The sequence below is a fragment of the Trachinotus anak genome, unplaced genomic scaffold (genome assembly GCF_046630095.1).
Source record: "Trachinotus anak isolate AG129_WGS33_773 ecotype Australia unplaced genomic scaffold, CSIRO_AGI_Tana_v1 ptg000020l, whole genome shotgun sequence".
NCBI classification, from domain to species: domain Eukaryota; kingdom Metazoa; phylum Chordata; class Actinopteri; order Carangiformes; family Carangidae; genus Trachinotus; species Trachinotus anak.
In genome coordinates, this window is record NW_027273871.1 from 5,454,206 (window position 1) to 5,481,219 (window position 27,014).

The 27,014-nt window shown below is 39.4% G+C and overlaps 3 protein-coding genes across 4 annotated transcripts in view; 2 read left to right on the forward strand and 1 right to left on the reverse strand.

Annotated features, from left to right (window-relative positions):
• slco2b1 (solute carrier organic anion transporter family, member 2B1) overlaps positions 1 to 26,963 on the reverse strand; it is a 43,970-nt gene extending 17,007 nt beyond the window's left edge. Inside the window, exons 1-9 of one of the 2 annotated variants that reach the window (XM_071505942.1) lie at positions 26,816 to 26,963; positions 24,787 to 24,927; positions 13,150 to 13,321; positions 12,450 to 12,549; positions 9,567 to 9,692; positions 8,267 to 8,404; positions 7,738 to 7,900; positions 7,176 to 7,400; positions 5,708 to 5,806 (exon numbers count right to left, since the gene is read on the reverse strand). In XM_071505942.1, coding sequence (XP_071362043.1) covers positions 5,708 to 5,806; positions 7,176 to 7,400; positions 7,738 to 7,900; positions 8,267 to 8,404; positions 9,567 to 9,653 — 712 coding nt within the window. In that variant the 5' untranslated portion in view covers positions 9,654 to 9,692; positions 12,450 to 12,549; positions 13,150 to 13,321; positions 24,787 to 24,927; positions 26,816 to 26,963. The remainder of the gene's footprint in view (positions 1 to 5,707; positions 5,807 to 7,175; positions 7,401 to 7,737; positions 7,901 to 8,266; positions 8,405 to 9,566; positions 9,693 to 12,449; positions 12,550 to 13,149; positions 13,322 to 24,786; positions 24,928 to 26,815) is intronic. The other variant, XM_071505941.1, reaches the window with a different exon arrangement.
• LOC139637329 (olfactory receptor 8G17-like) lies at positions 16,577 to 22,762 on the forward strand. Its single transcript, XM_071505946.1, has one exon. The coding sequence runs from the start codon at positions 20,279 to 20,281 to the stop codon at positions 21,221 to 21,223; it is 945 nt and encodes a 314-aa protein (XP_071362047.1). The 5' UTR covers positions 16,577 to 20,278; the 3' UTR covers positions 21,224 to 22,762.
• On the forward strand, positions 23,089 to 26,424 carry LOC139637328 (olfactory receptor 52N5-like). Its single transcript, XM_071505944.1, has one exon. It carries the CDS (start codon positions 24,055 to 24,057, stop codon positions 25,000 to 25,002), a length of 948 nt encoding a protein of 315 aa, XP_071362045.1. The 5' UTR covers positions 23,089 to 24,054; the 3' UTR covers positions 25,003 to 26,424.
• Positions 26,964 to 27,014: the final 51 nt, after the last annotated feature.

Consider the following 27,014-nt stretch of genomic DNA (forward strand, 5'->3'; position numbering starts at 1 on the left):
TAAAAATAACAGGGCACAGGTCAGCGATGAAGCAGAAACTAAACTCTTGGTTTTACATACAAAACAAAACTTTTTTTCATACAAACAGGTCTGTTTAAGCGTTTGAACATACAACTGATGCCACACAAGGACCCAGCACTGACTCTCACACTGTGTCTAATCCTTATCACTGTATCAAAGGTCCTCAGAGACTCCTCATGAAACACATACAGATCTTTTCTTGTTCTTGGAACCTTGAACTTTCCACAACCTGAACCTGTAAGAACCTGTAAGGTCTAAGTTCTTGGATCTTCTTATGTTTCCAGTGAATTTTAAAGACATGTACAGGATTATACTGTGTGTTGTTACCGGCTCTGATTTTTCACTTTAAGGGCTTTGTGAGAGAGAGGGTAAAACTCATGCTATAGGTAGTCAGAAAGTGTTGAAAGGCCAGGAATTGTGTTTGCTGTCAGGAAGGTAATAAAGTTATGTTGGATGATACTGAAAACATTCCTCAGCAGAGCGGTCTGGACTGTAAGCTAGTTACAATCTAAGTTATAGGCTAAACAACCCAAGCACACCCAACTATGGTTAAGAGCTTGATGGCAAGAAGGAGGTAATAATGTCACTGAAGTGGCAACAGTGCCAGATAATAAACATGATGTGTATCATGTTTGTCATCATGTTGATGCACTGTGTGGAGGAGAAGTGCAGTTATTGTGAACACAACAGTTTATAATGGACAAAACACAGTCATTCTATATCAGTTTATTGCCCGTACATTGAAACACATGTTGTTGCATAGCTGATGAAAATACAAATCCTGTTTCATGAATCACAGTGTTGGCTGTGCAAACCAGCTGTTGCATTTCTCTCTTGAATTTAGGTTCAAGAGCTCAACCCGAAAGAGGGAGGGAGGTGTACAGTGGGAACAAAAACAGCAGGTGTGACAGTTGCTTGTGTCACTGCTCGTACGGTTGCCTGAATTGAAAGCGACAGCTACAGGTGGTGTATAATCTCCAAACCCTGTGGGACAACTTTAGGAGCCAGTAGATATCATACATCAAACATGTCTGATTACACAGAACTGGGTACCAGACCCTGAGAGAACTTGGCATGCAAGGTCGTAATTACTGAAAAAAAAAAAAGAATGAGGAACATGAACTCAACAACAAGTTTAGACACACCCACAGCAGCACCAGCAATGCAAACCCACCATATATGTACATAGTCTCAGCTGCTAATAAAAGACTACTCAACCTCATGATGAACAACATGATCATTCATTTGGATCACTACCAGAGACACATTTCACACAGTCATTAGAAAAGTATTGATTATAGCCAGTAGGTCAAATGTAATACTAAGTGCAGCTTGGCAGCACTCATGGACAGGATGAAAAGATGAGATGGACTCAACATATTTGGTAATAATTTGATGAAAGTTACTTTCTTTGCATTTTCAATAGCAGCTGTTACATTGATATGGTGAACCCACATATTCTGTCTTAGCAATTAGATTCCAATCCATTTTCCTCTTTTCATTTGTCTGTGTGACCAATAGTACCCTCAAAGGCCAACATCTGTTACAGGACCCCAACCCAGGAGACACTTGTACAATATTAATATATTTAATAAAAAAGTAATTGCATAACATTTTTCCCTGTGACCTTGAAAATTGTACAGGCTACACTAGTTCAAACTTATTAATCTTCGATGTTCAGTTTATAGGGTTAAAAGAAGATATGCAACACCACTGGCTGTTTAGATTACATGAATTCAAGCTTCTCATATCTGTCTGTCTGTCTTTTTGGTTTTAGATCAACTCAAGATGGGTTTTATTTATTTTCTCATCCTTCCATGGATTTGTTCTCTAGTACAATTTGTCACTGCCAAAAATATTCCTGTCCAATTCTCAGATCCAGATCCCATCAATTATTCCCCAAATAACAGTGACAGTCACTTACTTTTTAATACTTCATTTTAATTCATTTCATTTTTCATTTACCACATCTCTTATTCAAAACTTTGTCTGCAAGGATACATAACTCTTACTTGATATTTCTTCCTTTGTGACAAGTTAAAAATCCATTGTTTGCTCGATGTTTTTGTTTCGAAACCCTTGCTTACATGACCCTAAAATCCAGCTGTTTTCCTTAACAAATCTTTGTGTTTCCATTGTCATGACGACAACACCTACATGAAACAGTCCAAGCAATTATTATAAAGGCTCTATGTGACATACTTTCTGATTGTTCAGTGGTACCATGGTAACCTGTTAATTTGCATAAACAACAGCAGAAAATGAAACAACATGCTGACTGATCATGAGTCACTCACCAAAATGACTGGCTTAACAATAGAATACTGGTTTATATCCAGAATAAGAAGGAGCTCTGTAACAAATTATCTTTCAGTCCCTTAATAACACTCAAATAAGTTCACACTCCTGCCTATAAAATCCTTGCATTCAGACACACATTATGTGCAAACAAACACAGATGCATGCTGATTATCTTACACATCACCACCTTCCTCCATTCACACACGCACGCACGCACGCACGCACGCACGCACGCACGCACGCACGCACGCACGCACGCACACACACACACACACACACAAGGAAACAGGTTTTTGTTTTAACAAGTCTCTAAAGAAAACTGAGCTCCAGTAATCCTGAAGGCGTCAAACAACTGAGGTTCACCGAGCATCAACAAACTATCAACCTGAGTCTTGGAACAGATCCTGAAATGAAACCAGATACACTCTGTGATCCTCTTGATTCTGCAGAGCTAGCCAAGATGCAAGTTATCATATTTTTATAAAAAAAATATCTTAGATATAGTTTTTACTCCTGGCCTATTGGTTAATTCTCAGTTATTTTATGACTAAATTTGCCAATGAGTAGTCAACCTCCAGGATTATCTTATTAGCTCATTAAAACAAAGACATAACAATGCTTAGCTTGATAACATTCCAATTACATTTTGAATAATAATAACAAAACAGTCATCTTTATGTTTGATAAAAAAGATGTTCAAAAATCCTGAGTTAAAGGAAGGTTTGACATTGTGTAGGATAATTTAAAAGCTAAAACAATGCACAGCAGAGATTTTATTGATGTCAACACAGATTACGCATCTTCCTTTAATTACTTTACATTACTTTAATAATGTTATTAGAAATCTAGGGATACAAATTTCAAAATTTAATGTTGTATAATTGACCGGGAGGTGAAATACAGAATTTAAATTATATATTATATATTATATAAGATTTGTTGATCTGTCTGACAGTGGATGAAAAAGGACAATAAACAGGAAACAAAAAGCATGTCTTCTTTGACTCAAATGTCAATGAAGTATATTCAGCTTTTAAATTTCAGTTGACACAAACTGAAAGATTGTGTTGACTCAACCAGAGAATTATATAGGAACTGAAAAGTGATTAAGTAAGCTGAAGGATTTAAGTACAATTGCATTACTATCAAATTTCTCTTACTAGAAAAAAATATGTTTTGAATCATTACAATATTACCTCTACTCCTTTTAAAATTCAATCGAGTGTCTGGCAGCACGGACAGTAAATTTCTAATAACTAAGTTTGTTTTTGTGTTTTTTGTCTTTTTAACTTTTGTGCACAGAAAGAAAAGAGTGAAAAAGGCTGTAAATGTACGATTAAATTTCACTTATTATAATTTTTAAATTTTATTGGTCCACAAACCTTTGAGTGTACTGAATTGACTTTTGAATACATAGGGAACATAAGAAAAATGTTTTTTTTGTTACATTTTGTTGCTCAGATAGATAGATAGCTGGATACTTTATTTATCCCCAAGGGGAAATTCAAGTATCCAGCTGATCATTATAGAAACAAACATTCCTCCCATCATAACCACAAAAGACTAAATAAATAGAGTAATTAAATGAGTAAAACAAAATGTCTAAACAGTTTGTCAATATCAAATCCATCCATCAAATTACAGCCTTGTTGCACACAATTTGTCAATCTGTGTGAGCACCCTGAGGGTCGAACATTGCTGCTGCGTGTCTGTTTCCCACATGAACAAAAGGAGGTCAACAGGGTGTGAAGTAACTGTTAGCTTTAAGAAAACCTGTTAAACACTCAGTGACTCAGTGTTGGGCTTTATAATCAAACCTCATTGTAGTCTGAAGGAGTAAAGTCGGCATTCTACAAAGAGTACAGTCCACTGTTTTATATATCTGGCACGAACCAGAATGTTTTTAATCAGTTACGCATTGGATTGAGAAGGTGAGGTTTACATGTGAAAGCTTTAGACCGTTTCTAGTTTTTATCATTTAAGTTTTCCTTTATTTGACTTTATTGATATCCAAATAAGATGCTTCCTATATTAAGTGAGGGTTTAACAATAATAAAAACGAATACTTTATAATTACTTGGACCCAGATTGATCAGCAACTACAGACCAATCGCAAACCTGTGATTCGTTTTAAAACTCTTTGAAGTACTAGTGGCTCAGCAACTCATACATAACCTTTCATCCAATAATCTGTTTGAAGCTCATCAATAAACCTTTAGATAATACCACAGCACCGCTCTTACACAATTGGTAAATGATTTATTACTCCATTCAGTTTCAAGACTACTGCTCCTGGACTTGATTGACTAGAAAGGTATATTGGTCTTTACAAGCTGCCCCTTTGTACAATAATCAATCATTACACTAAATTTCCATTCTCATGCAGATGATACCTGGTTTTATAGCTACATCAAGCCTGAGGACAGCCATCAGGAAGACTGCCTATTCGAAATCAAACAATGGATGTCATCTAACTTCCTTCTTGCTGAGCAAACTGAAATGCTTGCTCTTGAGATTCTCCATGGATAGGACATAATCTATGATGGTCAGCCATTGTTTATAATCTGGTCCATCAGTCTTGAGCCACCTTATATTCAGTTTTATGTGCACATGGTTACATACATATAGTACATGTATTATATGTTACACATTTTTGTATATGTGTGTTTTCTCATCTGTATCCAGGTATGAATGTACATCTTTATGTGCATATTTCATATTGTTGTATTTTACCTATTTTGAACTTGTACTGAACGACTAAAGTTATGTCACAGTCAACTCACTATGAACAACAGTAAAATAACAGGATGAAGAATATTTAATGGGTATTGTTTTTTTTTGTTCTTCACTTGATCTCAAACTGGTTTTTGAACCATTGTTGACTTGGACTTGACATGTTAAGAGTTTCCTCAGGCCTGTCCATGTCTGTATGTGGCAGTACAGCCCAAATAAAGAAAACTTTTTCAACACAGTTTGACTCACTCTGACTAAAAATCCAAAATATATCAGCTGTCAAATAATCTAACACCAAACGTGCAATAAGGTCAAGTGAGTGATAATCTTTCACAACTAGTGTGTGTCACATTGCAGCATAAAAATGTTATTTCCTGTAGCGTTGACACAATGTCAGTTATTTGTCTTCTTTTGCAGCAGCTCTCTAGTGTTTTTATAGTTGGTACTCAGAGGAAATGACCAACATCAATCAACAATCTACAGTTTAACTTCACACTTAAACAGACTAAATTCCCAGGAGTATAATAGATTACCACATGTAGGAAGTCCTCCCTTTCCTAAAATAAGTGTTGCAAATGAGTTTGACTTGAGGTGATGAGATATACAGTATTTCAGTCCAGCTGTGAATCATCAGTGCAGTGCATCTCCTCACCTTTGGTTAACTTGTCAAAGTCAACATAGTATTTCAGCATGAAGGAGCCGCTGATGAAGCCAAAGGCCGGGCCGATGGAGGTCACAGCAAGGAGGATGCCTGAAAGAACACAACCAAGAACATACCTCAGAACAGCAACACAAACATGCTGAGAAATGAAATGTTTGAGGTTCAGTCTTTCTGCTTGAACCTGAATTTTCTCCTTAAATCTTAATTTAAGTTCTTTTATAGTTATAAAAACTGTTTTTTCACACTGTGCTACAATATCATTTGTAGATCTGCAAAATGTGCTGCATTACATGCTAGACCACAGCATTATACATTTCAGCAGTATCATTTCTTTTGATACTGTTCTATGACAAGTTTTAAAATCTGTGAAGGTTCATTTTCAGTTTTTAATAAGAACTCTGGATCCAAACTGGTTTGTGGCTGATTTGCTTGTAAGTTGTGTGTCTTAACAGACACAAACTGATGACAGGGACTGCATTGCTGACCTACTTATGGGTCTTTATGAGACCTGTTTGTGGTCTGAGGTCTTAGAACTTTTTTGTCCCAAAGACTCAGACCAAACTTGGGTAAAAGGCATTCTGGTTTGCTGCTCCTGCTGCTCAGAATAAACTTTCAAACTTGAAAACTGAACCATTATTATTTTACCTAATGATGCCAATTTAATGTGTGTGTGTGTGTGTGTGTGTGTTTGTGTGTGTGTTTGTGTGTGTGTGATTATGTCCTGTTGTTACGCTCGGAGCTTAATTCAGCGATTAATACATTTCTTGTTGCATTAAAACAAAGTAAGTAAGAAAGAAAAAAAAAGATGGAAAGAACAATTCTTGATTTATATCCAAGCAGGTAGAACCTCATAATTCCAAGGCCACAACATGTCAGAAGGTGTTAGAGCATAAAAACACAGTCACAGTAAATGAACAGTGACCTGCTATCATTATACCTGACTTCCTACGTGTGGATCAGGTTCAGCCTCAGACTCCTTCCAGGAAGCCAGTAAAAAACCGGTTTGTTGTGAGAGCAGATGCCAGAGGCTGGTGTGACCCTGCACATGCTACATGGACGCTGCCAACATGATCCCATTCACATCCTACTAACCAGTCCTCCAACCTGAACAACCTGAACAACCACTCAGGTTGTTCTTTTTTTTAACCCTCTGATACGACCTATAGCACTCCTATGTCAGCAGGCATACTGGACCTCAGTTTTCATGGTTACAATAATAAACATGTGGACTGCGCCAAGAGCCGTGTACCAACCTTTGTTGCCATGGTTACTATAAGAACGGCCAAAGCTTGGTTGGCGTTAGGAAAAGATGTCCTCATCATTAGAAGATCTTTGTTCTCATGGTTACAATAATATAAATGTGGTTAATTCTATCGAACGGTTACAACCAGGTTTCAACCCTTGGCTGTTTGTCCGACCCTCAAAACACTGGTCACTGAGGTTTCCTCAGCTGACGTACCGAGGTAGAGTGGCGAGTTCCTCTTGCTGGCGTAGTCGTCGATGTAGGAAATGCCGAAGGGCTGGATGGGGACGGCTCCGATACCCAGCAGCAACTGACCCAGCAGCAGCAGAGGGTACACCCCCTGCTGGGAAGGACTCTCCTGCTGGCTGCAGCTCTCATTGGAGGAGGAGGTGGTGAAGGATCTTCCTGATTGGCAGACGACTGTGCTGTTATAACTCTGGGCTGTTGGGAAACAGAAGGGAAGGTGAGTTTAAAATGTCCTTAAGTTTAATTTTCCCATCATCCTCCACAACAGAGTCTCTCAATGTTTTCTAGCTCATGTCCTAAATTTCTCCTGACAATCACCCTGACACAGTTTCTATTTGTTGTTTGTCCTGAAGGTTGTACTAGAGGAAAGGGTCTAACGTTTAACCTCAGCTCAGTTGTGAGGAAGGTCTGTTTTCTCCTGAAATGAATCTATGGTCCCAACATCTGCAAAAACACTCTAACAGAGGCTTTTTGAGGACAGTTAAAGTAGATGTGTGTGTGCGTGTGCGTGTGTGTGTGTGTGCTGTCTCACAGCCGATACGGTCGCTGTAGTCGTATGGGCCGTTCAGAAAGTGCGGCAACGCCATCAGCAGTGAGGCAAGGCAGGCCAGCAGAGCTCCGCCCCCAATGAACCGCGGCCGGTGGACTCGGCTGCCAAAGAAACTCACAAAGATGATGAGGACCGTGTTCCCCACCTGAAGGTATATACACATGTGCACACACACACACACACACACACACACACACACACACACACACACAGAAAAAGGGAGGACATCCTGAATAGAAATAACAATCCCAGTGATGAAAAAGTGCAGTTTTTTTTTTGACAGGAAAATAAGGAAGATTTCTTACACACTCTCACTGTTTGTGGCTTCTGTTTTAAGTTGATGTACCCATGCACAGACCCACAGCAGCTGTTGTAGTTTAGCAGTGATGTTAAATGCTTTACATTAGTCTATGTAGAATCTGGTGACAGGACCTCATCAAATATCGAATTGATTTTTTCATGAATATGCCATTTCAAATCTGAACAAAGTGCAGAGCGTCTTTGTTCTGACCTCGTTGAAAGCTGCCAGGAGCCCAGACTTCTGGCTGGAGAGGCCATAACGTCTCTCAATGGTAGAGATGGAGCTCTTCATGTAGCCCGACACCAGCAGCTGCGCCAGCTGCAGCAAACTGTGGCAGAACACAAAGAACTGCAGGTAGAAAAAGAAGGAGGAGGAAGAAGGTGAGAAAAGGATGAAAGGTGGAGAGTTGTGTGAGGAGAGAGGAGAGGAGAATCAGTAACAAGATGGCAGTGAGGTCTGGTCATCTGCAGCTGTTATCAGGTTAACATGATCAAATCTGCATATACCAAACTCCTCATAATGGATTCATTTGAGCACAGTCACAGCAACAATGACGGGGGCTTAAAAAGTAAGAGTCAGAGTTATGTGAGCAGTTGTATGTAGAGGAAATGTTTCCATGTTGGGACCTGAGAGAACAATAACAGGATGGAGGTCAGGACGTGAATAAATCTGCTCAGCTCTACTCAGATTTCCAGTCCCATTGCAGTTACACGTAGATTAATCTACTTTATACAAAATAGCTGAGCCCTGGTGTAAGTTTTTGGCCTAAATAATTAAGATGTCTGCAGGGACCAGAGTCTTCTGGTGAAAGGGGGTCAGAATGACATGTTTTCCAAATGGCTGTAGAGAACCTGAGGGAGGGAACTGCATGGAAAAACAGTGCTGACAACTTGAATCAGTTGCTGTCCTTAATGTTGCTAATTTAAAGGATTTGATGCAGTTAACCGACACTACTTGTGGTCATATGGTACAAATACACCTGCTAACATGTCTGTTTGATTAGCTATTTTTGCCTTAAGTTAGTTTACCCCAGTAATGTTAGCTACCTGATAGTGCAGCCTTGCATTTACAGTGTTAGCTTGTTATTTCATTACCAACATAAAAAAATCTATATATATTTTATTATGCCCCTTGGTCATCGTATAATTCACACTATGCAGACAGTCACTTGGTTGCCAGCGTAACTGAATTCTTCCACTTTGACAGTCTGCTGTGACATTTTAGTCTGAGCAGTTATTTGTCACAACAGTCTGTATCTCTTCACTGTGGTTGTGTATCTGTGAAATGTGTCTTGCTGAGTTTTTTCTGCCCAGTTTATGGAGAATTTCTGTACTTTAAATGTTAATTCAAAAATCCTCTAAGTTTATGTTCAGCAGATGACTGTAAAAAATCTGCAAAGGTCAGATATTAATTGTAGTAACGATAAGAAACTCCCACTCTGAGTGGAGGTGATCTTAAAAACCAGCAGTGGCATTAGACATCAGACTCCAGACGTGAAGCAGAGACAAACCTTGATGCTGTTGAAAGGACTCTGGTGCCGAGTAGAGGGTCGTGACCCTGCAGGGTCAGAGTTCATGTTGAGGTTGTTGGCTCCCATGATTCAATTTCTACCAGAGACTGAAGAGCAGAACAAAGCCTGTAAAACACACAGTGTATGGCAGGTTAAACCTACACTAAACTGTTGATAATATCCAGCACACATATTTACTGCAGTCAGAAACATGACTGCTCAGGTAACTGTGCAGTCATGCAACTGTGACAGCATGAACTCAAACAAACACAGCTCTGCTCATTTCACACACTCATGCTGTTATCTTTCTGTGCAAACATAGCTGCAGTTTTCTAGAATCACAGAGTGCATGAAGAACATATGTGCATGTGCTGTGTTTTTAAACAAAGAGAGAGAGGCTGAGTAAGTGAAAGTTGTTGGCAAAGGGTAGTCTGGATTAGAGCCAAGAGGAAAGTCACTGCAGTATCAAGCAGGGGCAGAAAAACAAGATGTAGAGGGAGGGAAGGTTTTATAATGAACAATAGCTGAAGTGAACACAACTTCAACAAACACTGGGCTGTTGAGAGTATTTGCTTTATGTGTCCTGCTGCACAGGAGGTGGAAGATTCACTTCACTTTTCTCTCCTGGATAGTTTACTCACTTTAGTGTGTCAATATCTTAGCATGCTAGTCAAAAATGTAAACACTCTACAACACTGAGTGAAACCACATTATGTTGCAAAATCCAGCGGCATTACGACCCACAGACCAGAATCAATCAACGTCTGCAAAGGAACAATAACATGTCGCAAATGTGAATTTGTGTAAAATCCCACTGGTCTCTGCAACTCAGAAAACCTCTTCAGGTTTCCTCAACCTCCAAACAAATTCTTTTCAGTTCAGACACTCAAAAATAAAAGTCACAAAGGCAGGACTTTTCTTTAAAGGTCACACATAGTCTAAAGGTAGATGTCCATATTTTTTTTGATTATAAAGCAGGTCTAGTTTCTATATTAATACTGTGAAAGTATCAAAGCCTCAGTCCACAGAGAAATGCACACAGCCTGTATTCAGAAACTGAGCCTTAAAATGAGCCATCAGGACTTCTGGAACTTTGTGATGTCACAACAAAACAGTTCTCAGCCATGCCCCAAGCCCCGCCCACCTAGACCCACCATCCAACCTTGCAGGATTTGATTTCTCTGAGTGTTCCTGAAATCTGCTGTATTTTTATTGGATCACTAAGGTCCTCTCTTCTGATTGGCTGACTGACCTGTTGTTACTAGAGCTCCAGAGAAAAGCCTGAGAGAGGAGATGTAAAACTACACTGAGATGGTTTTAGGTTCTTAAAATCACAAATATATCTTCTCATGGATATCAACACTTCAACTAAAATGCAGGAGAAGTGTAAAATGTGGGATCTTTAAGTCTCCATATTTGTCATTTTGAAGCAGTAAATGAATATTTAATACATTATAACAAATGATCATTTCAGCCTAGCTCCTGTTTGTTACGTACCTGCAGCTGCTTCACAGTAACAAGACTCTATGGCCTCGCTAGCAGTTTGTTCCTCATGTATTAACATTACACTTGACTCACAGAAGGTCATTTAAGCCACCAGCTGCCATCTTTGTTTGGATTAGGAAACATTAACAAGTAATATTTTTTTTTGTATTGTTTTTTATCAAGGTGGTTGGAAGAGTCTTTGAGTACTTCAGTTAATGTTGTTAAAGCAAAGACTTTTTCAAACACTTCTGCAGGTGTTCGGTCCTAAACAACTGAAAATTCTGACCTGATGATGGCGCTAGAGGAAAAGTCAGGGGATCACCAAAGTTAGTGCAGTTCATCCTGAAGGGAGCATGAATGTCTGAGCCAAAGCTCATCACAATTCAGCCAACAGTTGTCAAGAAAGTTCAGTCCAAAGAGACTGCAAGCATGGCTAAAATCAGAGACAACGCTGCTCTTTCAATTACATTACTATATCTCATATATTCACTACAGTATCTGGCAAGTTTGGCAGATTTTTTTTTTTTGTCATGTCGTGCAGTGACACTATCTGACACTGAAATTTCTGGATGTGACAACAATGGAACAGAAAGAGAAAGAAGGTGGTGGTAATAAACCTCAGAGGAGCTGGAAGGAAGCAGTTTCTTATCAGCAGAGGAATGTCAAGAGAATAAAAGAGGCCACAGATTGTTTTATCTTTTATCTGAGTCCAAACGCAACAAAATAGCCTCCAACTCATGGATCAACAGAGGTCAGAGCTGCAGCTAAAACCCATCAAATGTGACAACCAACATCTTCTGTTAAAGCTGCAAAAAAACATAGCACAAAAACAAAAGCCAACAGCTAACTGAGCCCTTGGGCCAGGTGAAAGACGAAAATAGTTTGTTAAAAAGAGTAACTACACAACGGCTTAAAATCCTGTTTGTGCTGCCATATATTGGCTTCTGCATACTCTGCTCATAGTTGGGGAGAGCTGCGATGAATGAAATGTGGGACAATCGGAACACAGCGATTTTCTCTGAGCCCAAACAAATTGGATATGGCAAACTGTTTCAGCGTGTACAGGATGCACCACTTAACAGACCCGCGAAATATTGCATGGATAGATTGTACTTCTGTGGAGTTTTACCCAAGAGACTGTTTTGGATCATGATAAGTAGATTCACTCAAGTGGTAATTTGTTTATTGTTTGAGGTGTCATTGTTATGATCATATGACAGATCTATTTATACTCTGAATTGTCAGGAGTCACTGTCGGAATGAAAGAAACAACTGTAACTTCTGATCAAAGTTCAAAGATTTTGGAGAAGCAACTGGTGGCCATTGGAGGAACTGCAGAGTTGTTGCAGTGCTGAGTCTTGAATCTGTCTGTGAATTTTACTTTAAAGTACTACTCACTGATGAAAACTTCAGGGTATTTGAAACTTCTGTCAGCAGCCTGTCTAAGTCATGTTGCTGGTCAGTCCCCACACACGTCCATAACCCTGAGTGTGTGTCTCTGTGGGATGCAGGACAAGTCAATCACTGAGCTCAGCTCTGTCTGTTGAAGTGCGTTTAGAAACCACCGTGATCATAGTTCATCATGACACACTGAGTGAGGACTTCTCCACAAAATAAAGGCATTGAGCTTAAAAATGAGCTTACTGGTTTGGTTCTGGTTTCATTAAGTTTGAAGCACAATAGCTGTGTTAACAACAAACTGATGGTCTGATATGTGACAAAATGTTGACTTACAAACTTATTGTAGAATATTTAATTTTGTCATAGTGAATTACCAGAATAAAAAGTAAAGTAGAATTACAATAAAACTGCAATTAAGTACTTCAGTTACTGTACTTTCCTCACTGACAATCTGTGAGACCTGCAAACATTAGCTCAGCAGTAGCAGGACTGTCAGCATTAGAGTCAATACATCATCTTTTCTACCTCTGGTTTTCCTCAGACTTTACATTGTTTGATTTAAGCTCGTAAGTGAGAAAAGCAGCAACTTCCCTGCTTTTACAAACCAGCTCTAATGAAGCAGAAAAGTCACACTAGTCTGAGTAAGAAGCCTGAAATGTACTGAGATAAGAGACAGACATGACTGATTCAGACTCACCGTGAAAGCAGCAGCAGTTCAGACCAGTTTCTCTGCTTCCTTCTTTCACTTTGCTGAAGCTCAGATTTTCTTGGGTTCAACCTTAAGCGCTCTGACACTCCTCCAGTCCAACTGCTGTGCAGCTCAGGAGGGAGGGAGGACCTGGAATTTGACCCTGGTGCTGAAGGCAGAACTGAAGGAAAAAACAGTAAGAAAAAGAAAGAGAGTTTTCAGACCCACGTGTATAATTTTACAACCTGAAATTCAACGTCTGCGTAAATTCTACTGACAAAAACTGAATGAATCTGCTTCAAAAGGGCTTAATATTCATTTTTATCTCACTCTATGGCTTGATTATTTATTTTAAGTTAATCTTTTATTATCTTTTATTCGAGTTTTATACATGGATCAAAGGTTTTCAAGGTGTGAAAAATTCCAGCATTATACTTTGGTCCAGGCTGGAATATCTCCATGTTGTAAAAAGTTGTTCATGGTTACCAGAGAATGATTTGTAATAATGGCAATAATGTTGGAGATCATCTGATTTTTTTCCATTTAAAAAATATATATTTTTTAATAAACATTCAAAGAACAAAGCACAAAACAAGTGCAAAGCACCTGATGTAACTAAGGTATAAAAAAAGAACAATACCCACCGATACCACTGAGAGGCTTAATCAACTCATTGTTGCTGTTGTAATAATAATAAGCTTTCTGTGCAGAGGAAAATCAGATTGCTAACCTAATGTCCACATCACTGCTGCTGTGAACTGATCATTCAAATTACCACCTAATGTTAAGTATCTGCTGGTCATCATGTGACCAGCAGATGGAGCCAAAGTCAAATACAATTTTCTTTTAACCTACATCAGTTTCTATCACCTGTCACATGTTCCTCTACATCTGTGAAATAGCTGATGACAAGAGGTGGAAAGTAACAGTTAAGTAAGTACAGTTACTCAGGTATTGTAAGCAGTGGCGATCCTAGACAGCAAGTGAAAGCAAAATTCTTTGGCAGACAACCTGGAATTTTCAGACATTAACCTGTCCCACTGGACATAAACTGACTGATTGATCGATTGATCCACCTCAGTGGAAATTTGTCTTTGGCTTCTCCCAAAGAAAGTACAATAAAAATACATACAATCCACACAACAAAACACAAAATTAAAAACACACAACATGTACAACATAACAATTGTGCAAATAAGCAGGTAGTACCAGATAGGTTAAATAAACACCAGAGAGGAAATCTTAAAAGATAACAAGACAAGTAACATGTGTTTCCTGGTGCAGTCATTCTGTGCTCAAAGCCTGTATGGCAAAGGGGATGAAAGACTTCCTGTATATGCTCTGGCCAACGCTGAGGCCCTGGATCGACGGCCAGACGGAGGCAGTTGAAACTCAGAGTGTGGTGTGGTGTAGCTTTCCTGTGTACAGCTGTTAACAAACAAATAGACTCAGTGTCCAGTTTATTAGGAGCACCTCTTGAAAACTAATGTAGTTAAACCAACAGTCCTGAAATAAATCTCTTTCATGAAGGTTATAATGCTGCTGATTGTGTTGTTTATACAGATGTTCATTTGACTGTATGATCATTTTGAAGCTATAGTTTGTGCTGCTGCCCCTTTTATATCAGGTCAGGTAGACTAAATAACAGAAATGTATTTCTGTATATGTATATATATATATATATATATATATATATATATATATATATATATATATAAAGCCCTGGTTATGTTTCTGCAGTTTACACCTATAAAACAGCTTCAACATAGACTGAACCTTCATTCTTCATTTACTACAGGACTGTCAGACTTAGTTTTAGCTAGGTGTTCCTAATAAACTGGGCACTGAGTGTAAGGCAGATATCTTGCAGGGAGGTGATGAGGCAGAGTCAATCAGAGATGGGTGACAACAGTTCTCCGTTAAGGCAGTTTAATACAGGCTGGGGTCAGTAACATCACAATCCCACATTTGCAGAGATTGACCAAGAACAAAGAAACCTCAAAGCTTTTACATCTTTGCTACAGTTGCTACAGCTACAATCCTATACATGACAGAAACATCTGGAAACCCTTAACTTCCACATGCAAAGATACTTAGATTCATTAACACCTCAGCATCATAAAACGTCACTTATTTGGGATACATGCACTCAGAGGGTTAAACAATACATAGAAAACACAGTTCAACAGCTCAAGGCAAAAGTCTCACGATCGCTGAGTTTATGGTGAAAGAGGTCTGTCTGAAATATTATCTGAGAGATGAGGTCACACACCACAGACCAGACTAAGTCCAGTTTATCTAGCCTCAACTCTGCAATCTCATGTTGTCTCCAGACATCAAATACAGATAACCCACAGTGAATCTTTTCCTTTCTACAATGACACACAAAGGGTGCAGAGTAATAACTGTTAGTGTGTGTGTTTCTGTCTTCATCCATCAAAACATCAGGATGTTCAACATCAAACCTGCTGATTTTGTGTGAGTGTTTCTGCTGTTTACAACAGTGTCCACAGCTTCCCGCAGTTTCCTCAGGAAAACACCACCTGAAGGTTTTTACTGGCTAAACACATGCAGCCACATCTGCTGAGACATCAGGAAACTCTGCTGAGTAAAGACTAATGATGATGAGATGAGGCCTCAGAAACCACTGAGCTAGTCCTGCAAAGTGGTTTGAGAAAAAGCTTCATTTGTTGATGCTTCCTGTTAACAGGGTGACATCTAGTGGCCAGAATGTAAAACAGACAAATAAGCATTTCATATAAGTTAAATATCAGTATCAGGTAAACCAGTGAAGTCAGGGTCAATGTCTGTGTTCTAACTGAAATGTGAAAACTGAGGATGTGGGCAAAGATGAGGCTGAGCTACACAGACGTCTGGTCCTCGCCTTTTGAATAAATAACACTTGTTTATGTGTATAACTGGGTATGGACTCCTTTATGTTTTTGGACTCAAATCAAAATTTATGTAGTAGGAATATATTTATTAACCTATACATGTGGTTTGCACAACTTTTTGTAGCAATGCTTGTTTTATATACATGTGGCTATGGTGCTAGAAAAATATGCAATGTGATGCTCACTCCCAGCATTTCAACACAAACAGAACAATATTTACTTAATTTCTGAGACCCACCAGAAATGTGTTTTTTTCTGTATGCTTTGGCTTTATCCATGCTTCACACACCGCTTAAGTAATAACACACAAAATGTTAAAAGTAACTTATGAAACAAAGAAACTTATGTGACCTTTTCATGTTGATGCTGTGCAAATCCTGAAGGGGCTCACCGTGTTTGTTTGTGGTTAGAAACTCAATTTGATTCAACTGTTGCATGCTGGGAGCTCAGGGGACTGCACTGTCTCCTAATGGTCCTAAAGGTTTCATCATTGTGTATTCCAGTTACCACAGCAGCCAGTAATGAGTGGTAATGATCTGAAACAAATGCGATCAATAATGAGATCCACTGTGAGCTTTGTCCTAACAAAACACTTATCAACAGTTTCTAATGGTAATTAGCCCTGTGGGAGCAGAGAGAGAAGCCCAGTGATGGATGTTTATCAGAGCTCACAGGAGGCAGTAATGAAAGCTCCTGGGACCCACAAGGACTCACTTGACTGACAAACCACCATGAACCTGTGGCTGCTGAGAAACTCGTCTGTACTGCGTCAAACAGGAAAAAGAGTGGGAAACAGATCAGTCTAAAAAAAACATTACAAACAATGCTAACACACCAAAAACAGCTTATATGTAGAGGTACACCTGGAAGCAGTGGAACCTGACAGGTTGATTAATTCTCTTCTGATGGAGCTAAGCTGACAGTTTCTTTGCTTCTGGTCTTTGCACTAAGCTAGGCTAAGCACATTCTGCACGCACTTTGGTATAAGGCATATAGAGCTGTGTTGGTGTAAGAAACAGTATACTGTAACAAGAGTATCACTTTTATATGTCACAGATTAATGCCTGCTGGTCACAGAAAAGTGTGAAGGTAAAGACAGCAGGTCGGTCTGTAGGCTGCAGTCTCTCCAGAGACAGTGAGCAGCTCCCTGTCCGTAGCCCCCTGAACGCCTCACTGCAGCATTTAATTCTATTAACCTGCTGGTCACTGAGACACCTGGGAGCTCCGAGGCCTCCAGGACACTCATTACAGCCCAATAGTAACACAGGTGAACAAGAGCCTCCAACACACACATGCACAAGGCAGCATAGACTTCAGGATGACACACCCAGCCAGATGACAGCAACAGGCCACAGTTTAAAAAATTCATTACACCCACTCAGCTAAATCCAGACGAACTTGTCACTGTTTGAACTTTACAGGTAACCTAAACATGTAGCGTCATCCCCAGCCATTCACTGCATGAATGTCAGAATCAATGGTTCCAGCATGGGATCTGAACATTGGCATCTGGCCTCAGTTGCAACAAACATTGGGGCCCTACTGACCCCCGACCATTCCCTGCACTCTGGTAGTGGCACGATGTCACCTCTAAGGTTCATAAGAACACAAAAAACTATACTTTGCCCGAGATTTTTCACGAGTGAGTTAATGTGTTGTAATTTGATTAAACACAACTTTAATTAGGAAAATAAACCTAAAACTAACTACAGTTAACACCTGGTGCTTCTAAAAGATGGGGCCACAAGATTAGCAAATAATGCAGGACCTGTATATCTTATATTGTATTTTAGTGGTGCAAATTCCATGATTAATTTACAATTCATCAGATTATCAAAACCAACTGACTTGCTTCCAAAGACTTTTGGTGACCCCTTGGAGTCTCGGGCCTTGGAGCAGTTACCCTCTTTGATTCAGCCTTGTCTGGATGCCATATGGGGCAAATATATTATTTAATATGGTACAAATGCACATATTGTACTGACTTGTGTAGGAAAACAATCACGTAAAAAGAGAATCCATCCAGATTTTTTAACCCACTTATTCCTTCTCAGGGTCAAAGGTTGTGCAAGAGGTCTAAAACATATACCCAGTGAAAACACCCATTCATATATAAGACTATTAAACTGTTGTGTCATTACTTGATGTTATGTTATGTTGTAGGAAAAGTTATAATATAAAAGTTGTTTGATCTTCAGAGTGTTTGATGTTGTTTGAATACCTAAAACCCTCTGGGGTGACCAAACCTGTACGAGCTAACTAGTGTCAGCTGGTGTTGGGGAGGGAGGTCAGCTGAGGCTTAGGCTGTCTCATGGTACTAATTAACAAACTGTCACTGTAACAACAGTAAAACAACAAAAACATTGTTGGTAAAACAGTGAGGTCATGTTTACATGACATTACTCAGCACTGGGGGGCTCGGGCCACAGTCATTACAACATTATTTTGTCCTTTCACCCAAACAAAGTTTTTTTTCTGATTCTGTGTTATGTGGAATGTCTTATGAGCACAAAACAGTAATTTCATATCTAGTAGCCAAACCTTTAATTATTTAATCACTTTTAATTACAGCCCTTTAATCATTCTCTTTGGCAGATAAAAACAGTTACTTTGAGGTAAAAGTCCTGCCCTTCACTTGACTAATTCCCCTGAGGCTCTGACTCCTGACTGACTGTCCTTTAAGAAATGCTTGATCAGCTTACTCTCCGAGAGGGACACTGCCTCAACCAAATGACTTAAGCAACCCTTCAGCCATCGCCACATACTTCAAATATGTACAGTAAAACTGCAGCACTTGCACCAATCAAGGTCCATAACATTGTTATGGGTCAATCAATAACTCTATCCTGTTGCTGAAGCTGCATCCTTCTGTCAGGTTCTTGAATGAGGTTCAATCCACTCTAACAGTCAATACTTAGTCAACCATGTTAATTCAAGGGCCAAAGATTCAGGATGGGCCACAAGTTGTTAAGATGTAGGGAAAGTAAAATGGTTCATGGGCTTCCAGTTAAGGGATCTTGACAGCCCACCCAACAGCAAGCACCCTGGAAACTTCAGAAACAAGTTATCTGGATGAAGAAGAGACTGGAAGCAGAATGATTTGGGTTCACAACAGTGGGGTGCTGGATAACAGCGGGATTGTGGAGGCCAAACTTCACTCTTTCAGTTCTGCCTCACCAGTGGTAGCAAGCTGCTAAGCAAAGCCCTTACCTGATCACTGGGGGCAACATGGGGTTCAATGTCTTGCTCAAGGACACTTTAACATGTGGACAGGAGGAGCTAGAGCTCCAACTGCCAATCCTACGATTAATGGTTTACAACAGCAATTGCCTGCTATTTGGCCAGGTTTTGGCGGTGGAGATTTGGGCTGATTTTGGACTGTAAATCAGCTTGACTTCAGAACTCTTGGGTCAGATTTGCACTAGTGTCTATTGCATCTTAAATTAGACCAATTAACTTCTGGCACCTCTGCATCACAAGCGTGACTCCACTGACAGGGCTGCTGTTGGACCAATCTAATGGAAATAGTCTTAATGTGGCAACAAGGCAGGAAAGCCATGCTGGAAACGCTGCAGGATGTCTTGTGGTCTTTGGCGCACATAAATATCCTGTTCCAGCAGACACCAGCAGGTGGTAGTACTCTACCTGTCTGGTTCTGGGCTACCTGGTGGACTGTAGGAACTTTAAATCCATCACACTTGCTCCTCTCTGAGGAGTAAAAAGGCAGAAACCGCAACTGTCAGTGTCAGCCTGGTGATACCACGAGCATGCAATGAATTCATGCACTTGATTATGATTGATGATCTCATGATATTTTGGAAAAAGGGAATGCTCACAGCAGTGCCCAGCTAATAATGACCAGTGCCAATCTTCATCTATCAGTTAAGCAGTGTTACCGAACTCTGTGTGTTGATGGTCTCCATAGCCACCAACTTGATCCCAAGATGACTAGATCGATTATAAAAACTGAGCTCGTGGTCTTCTGCCAGAAGTTTGGCTGGTGGGTGCACAGGCACAGTAAGAGAAACAAAAGGTAATATTTAAATTCTTTAATCTATTTAATCACTGAACTGTTTCAAAGCCAGGCAACAAATGGTCTTTAGGTTTTAATGATTTTGAACTATTTTCTGTAGTTGAAGCTTTTTTTTTTTTTTGCAAAACCAACCCTTCATCATCTAAATTAAAAAGATCCGACAAATGTGACAGATTAGCATTAAACCTTTTGTTTCTTTTGTTTCAGTTTGATGGAAAACTACACATTCAACAGCTTTACCCTGCAGCTGGAGGGGTTAAAAGTCACACAGGTTTCTGTGTACCCTGTCTTTTTCTTTTTCTTTTTCTCCTACCTACTTATCATATTAGTCAATGTTGGTATTGTAGTCCTGGTTTTCATTGACAAAAGCCTTCACCAGCCTATGTATCTCCTTTTTTGCAACCTGCCAGTCAATGACATTGTTGGCAATTCGATCATGGTGCCACGGTTGCTGGTAGATCTCTTGCATCCTCCAACTGAGCGCCTCATCAGTTATTATGAATGTGTGGTCCAAGCTTTCACCACACACATGTTTGGTACCACTTCACACACTGTGCTCATGATTATGGCCTTTGACAGATATGTTGCCATCTGCAATCCCCTGCGCTATGCTACCATAATGACCAACAAAATGGTGATCAAGCTGACAGTTTCTGCCTGGGGAGTGGCCTTTGTTCTGGTCGGGATTCTGCTCGGTCTGACCATAAGACTGAACCGATGCAGGACTCTGATTACAAACCCCTTCTGTGACAATGCCTCACTGTTTAAACTCTCCTGTGAAAGTGTGTTTATCAATAATGTCTATGGCCTAACTTTCACTGTGGTCCTGTTCACAGCTTCTATAGGCAGCATGGTTCTCACCTATGCTAACATCACTGTTATCTGTCTGACCAGTAAGAACAAGTCTTTGAATAGTAAGGCTTTGAAGACCTGCAGCACCCATCTCTTTGTATATCTAATTATGTTATTATGTGGAATGCTCATCATCATCCTGCATCGCTTCCCTCAGTACTCAGACTACAGAAAACTGGCAGCCATCTTGTTTCATATCATCCCCGGCAGCCTCAACCCAATTATTTATGGGGTTCAGTCAAAAGAGATACGGAAATTCCTGTCAAGTTTGTTCCAGTCCAGAAAGGTTTTGCCATCATTATAACATAAATACAAATGAGTTTTTTTTTTTAAATAATTCAGAAAAACTATGCGTCTTTGCAGTTTTCACTGAATGTTTCAGTTTTCTTTCATCCTCATTTTTCATTAATAATCTATTTCATAAGTAGACATGGTTAAAGAAAAGAGATCACATTATTTGTTTTCATAATCAATTAAGGACTTTTAAATATTTCAAGTGAGCCACCTGACTGAAAATGTTCTTTCAGTTCATGTACAAGTGTCTGTTCTTTCAATTGTTCCCACTGTGGAGCTCTGTGTATCTGTGTGCATGTTTCCGCAGTGATATGTCCATCGAGATTAAATAATAAATATAAAGAAATCACAGAATAATTTCTTCTTCTTCTTCGTCTTATTATTATCATTGTTATTTTATTAAGTATTTCACAGTTTGAACCTACAGAATTCCACATGAATATGGCAATTAAAATGTAATAATAATAAAATGTTTGATGACTAAAACAAATAACTGCATAAGAGCAGCTCATGCTTGCAGTTTGTGAAGTGTTGTTGGTAAATTCCTCTGTCCACCACCAATTCAAAATTCAAAGTGTTATTTAAATTAATGAATTTGCAGATGATAGTTCTGACCACTTGTGGTGCTGTATAGATATGTTCTGATGATTAGGTCTCTTTACTGTTTGTATCACATGTCCTAACAACACACAAAAGGATGCACATCTCCCACAAAAGACTGAGGTGGCATGAAACTCACTTCACACTTCAGCTGACAGCACTGGACAGTTATGGAGTAACAGATGTGCCAATAACACACCACAAGCTCATGCAGATAAGGACGAGTGAAAGCTGTGAATGATGCAAATTTCAGAGCATTATGAGAGAGCAGCACCAGAGGTTGTTTTTTCCAACAAAGAGAAAGCTCTGGTTGCAAATTTATTGTTAGTCTGGTCAGCCACATCATATGGAACTTTTTATACCACACTGATAAATAGATGATCCCATCCAAATCAGCTGGTGTCAAGGACAACTGGCACAGTCTGGCTTCTGTTGCCACGAAACCCAGTGTGGTCAGCACAGGGAATGCGTGACTCTCTCCAACTCAACACACAGCTCTGAGAAATTTGAAACAGCTGATAAGCCAGTCATCATCATGTGTGGATCTGATCTCTCCCAAACAAAGTATTCTGTACCTTGTATCAGTCTCTTTGTAAAAGTTCCACATAACCGATGCCTGTGGTGGGACTACATTACACAGCACACAGTGCTTCTCTCAGCTGCAGACACCAGAGTATTAACCACAGGTCATCAGTTTTAAGGTGATCGGTGACTCAAAGCATTAATCCCGATCTACCAATCACTTATTTTTAATGAAAATCACAATTGGCGGCCAATCATTTGGGACATCCTTAAATAAAAACAGTCCATGAGGACCCTCCAGAGAGGGCACTGCCAGCTTAATGAAGGAACGTAGACACATTCAAGAGAACAAAAAAGTGTTTTTTGAGGTCACAGGGTCCTTTTGGTCACATTTGACCACCAAAATTGAATCAGTTCATCCTTGAGTGCAAGTGAAGATTTGTGCCAAATTTGAAGGGATTCCTTTAAGGGGTTAATGCAGAGATATTACGTTCAAAAGAATGGGACGTATGTACTGACAGAGGGACTAACGGACAACCAGAAAACATAATACCTGGCTGGACAGCCAGTGTGACCACCACCTTTCAGCACATGACCCCTAACGTCACATAAAGTGTGGTTGAATTAAACAAGATGTGTGGTCCTTCACCCCTCTTCAAGCATGCAAGCATCACTTGTTCCTGTATGTCAGTCTTCGCCTTTTTTGAGCTGGTTCAGTTCCATATCAAATGTAGAGCCACCTTCCTTTGGAGGGCAAGCAAATACAATTCAGGTGGTGTTGAAAAATATGGATGCAGACACCTTCACCAACACCTACACATACAATCCAGGTAGCATCATCCCAACTTCATGCTGCACAAGACAGGTCCAAACTGTTCTATCCCAGCAGGGTAACACTGCAAGAGTGGCTGTACATTAATCAGATGCACGCGGAAACTGCTCAGTATAACTCCAATGTTTGAGATGAACTATTGGCAGTGGTGAAAGTGATAAAAATGACACATCAAAGTTGTCATATAGTCTTTGTAAATAATGTCCTGACATTATGTTTGAATACACACTGGCAGAACACACACAGTGTTTATTGCATGTTTATGCCACAATCATGAGTGAACCTAAGAGAGACCCAGGTATGATCCTGGGTAACAAGTTGCCAAGCAACAGTTGACCTGTCAGCATGTGACGCTGCAGCTCATGGCCATTGATGCACCAAATAAAAGTGTGAGCTGTTTCACACCTGGGCTGGGGTGGAGGGTGGCTCACGCTGCAGAAGGTAATGCTGACAAACACAAACATGCTATTGGCAGCTGTCTCATAACTGGTGTTCATGTAAGTATAGCTTAAAGGCATGAATGCTGTTAAAAGACTGACTTCTTTCATTGTGCTAGCAGTTTACAAAAGATGCTCATTGAACTTTGGGAAACAGTCTGTTCTTTAGAAATCAAACTATAAGATTGAGCACTGTGTAAATGTTAAACATACCTTCTCACACCAGTTTCCAAGCTTTTATTTAAATCATTGCTCTTAATAATGACGAAAAACCGAAACGTGACTTATGAACTTTGATGTTCCTTTAAAAAATTCAAATGTGATGATGCGCAATTACAATTAAACCGTGTAAATATTTGCAATATATTTAATATAGTGCAGTTATTGCAGAATTAGTGCAGTTAGTGCAGAATTGTTTATGATGTGTATCTGTTAGGTCACAGATTATTTATGGAGAACCAGACTTTCATTGCAGATATCCTTATCCTGGAGGGTTTAAAGGTCACCCCTCAGTCCTCTATCCCTGCCTTGATCCTCCTCCTCATCATCTACATCTTCATTGTGGTGTCCAACATCAGCCTGGTGATCCTGATCTTTAGCAGCAGGACCCTCCACCAGCCCATGTATCTGCTCTTTTGCAACATGAGTATTAATGATGTTTTTGGGGCCACAATAATTATCCCTCATGTCCTCAGAGATCTTTTTTTGTTAAACTCAGAGCGGTACATTCATTACATCAGCTGTGTCATTCAGGCCTTCTGCGTTCACCTCTATGGAAGCACCTCTCACACAGTGCTCATGATCATGGCCTTTGACCGGTACATGGCCATTTGCAATCCCCTGCGTTACACCACGATCATGACCAACAGGATGGTGGTAAATCTGTCAGTTGCAGCCTGGACAGTAGCTTTTGTTATGGTGGCGATCCTGCTGGGTCTAACTATCCGCCTGTCGCGCTGCAGATCTGTTATATCGAACCCGTTCTGTGACAACGCCTCCCTGTTCAAGCTGTCCTGTGACAGTGTCCTCATAAATCAAATCTACGGCCTCGGCTACACGGTGGTCTTGCTGGGTTCCTCCGTCTGCAGTGTAACTCTCACCTACCTGAAAATCGCTGCAGTGTGCTTGCGCAGTAAAAACAAGGTGCTGAACAGCAAAGCAATGCATACCTGTGCCACCCACCTGACTGTGTACATCCTCCTGTTGATGTCGGCCTTCATCATTGTCATCCTGCACCGTTTTCCTCAGCTATCAGACCACAGGAAAGTTGCAATCATTCTGGGTGAAGTGGTTCTGCCTGCTCTTAATGCTGTTATCTATGGGCTGCAAATAAAAGAGATCAGACAGAGGATTATGGCTGTGTTTCAAAGTAAAGCGGCACTAATGCTTTTGAAATGATTAACTGTTTGATCAGATAGGTGAAAAAAATTTCCAAATATTTGCAATTTCTACAATGATAAAAAATGATATGTTAATACTATTTTGCTTCAATGAAAAGAGTCTTTGCATAACACTATGACACCACAATATTCACACTTACTGGTGAATGGTACTGACAGAATGGCTGTTAATATTCATGCCTTACAGTATGATATAACACATAATTTTAAGAGCTGGTTTTGAACTTAATTTAAATTGTATTTGTTATTTTATTTCTCAACAAGTATTAAAAACCTTATAAACATCATTTGATAATGTCAGTAATGCTGTTGTAAATTAAGGGATAGTGTATCATAACTTAGGGACATATTACCTCACAGCAACAAGGTGCTGGCCCCCCCACCACCACCCTGGCTCTCAAAGGATAAGTTTGAATAGCTCATAGTTGGCTGTAAACAACTCCACTGAACATCACAATATGAGCATTAAGACAAAGTGATAATGTATCTTAGAAAAGTTGAGTCAGGGATTTATTTCTTAATATATAGATATAAAAAGAAGTCCTGAATTTTGCCTCAATTTAGAGGTGCCATTACTGAGATATGTAGAGGTTTCTCAATTCAGTCAAGGCTGTTACTAAAGCAGAGCAGAAAAATAATGTGAAATTTATGCAGTTGAAAGTTGAAATTAAAAATGAATACGTGTTATATTGGATAAATAACACTGAGGGACTCTCATGTTCTGAGAACACAGCTCAGTGCTGAAAATACTGTCTGTTCTGTAAATTCCAAGTTGTCAAATATATGTAGGGTGTTATTGGGCCACTGTTACAACCATTCATCAACAGACATCAATACATGTATGATGAACCATTATAGTGTATTTTAATGAGTTGAAACTAATTTTATCATAACTTGGTGGTTTACAATATGTATTACAAAATGTATAATATATTTTATGATACATAATACTACAGCTATTAGGAGTTGAATCAGCAGCTAGTTTATCATAACGTGGTTTTGTCCATGTGCATAAAACTTAACACTCTAAAGTTGTTTTTCTAACTTTTTAGCCAATAACAGAAATATTGGGTAAACGAACTAAACCACCACATCCACACAAAGGACTATTAAAACTAAATAATAAACTCTATATTGATGTCAAAACTATCTACATCAACTATTCCTCCATTGTCTCACTGCATGACTGTTTTTCAAAATTACACACACACACACACACACACACACACACACACACACACACACACACACACACACACACACATACATATACATATATGTGAAATTTTAAATTGGTAATGAAATGAAACCAATGTTGAAAGTGAAAGGGAGCAGTATCAGCCAGCTCACATTAGTTAGCTAAACTGTAACTTACAGTTTAGCTAACTAATGTCAGCTAGTTTCTAGAAACTAGCTGACATTAGTTAGCTAAACAGTTTTTAACTGTTTAAAACTGTTTTTAAACTGGTTTCTAACTTAAGTTACAAACTAGCTGACATTAGTTAGCTAAACTGTTTTTAACTGTTTCTGTTTTTAAACTGGTTTCTAACTTAAGTTACAAACTAGCTGACATTAGTTAGCTAAACTGTTTTTAACTGTTTAAAACTGTTTTTAAACTGGTTTAAACTTAAGTTACAAACTAGCTAACATTAGTTAGCTAAACTGTAACTTCAGGCTAAAATTAGCAAACATTAGCACATTAGCAAAATTAGCATTCATCCATAGATACTTGACACAATCTAATCCAGAAACTCTGACAGTAAGAGGTAAACTATATTAATTAAGCTACATAGTTAGATACTGATACTTACATTTACCTATGATGAGCAGAGACTTTGAGGACACAGGCCACTGACGGAGTGAGACAGGCAGAGGGGACGTTGAGCTAAAGTCAAGGTTAAGGCTGGGAACACACTGGCTGCGCGGTGTGTGTACGGTGGCTGTGCAACATCTTGGTTTAATTTCGGCACCATGTAAACAGGTCAGAGTGGACACACTGTCTGTGTTGTA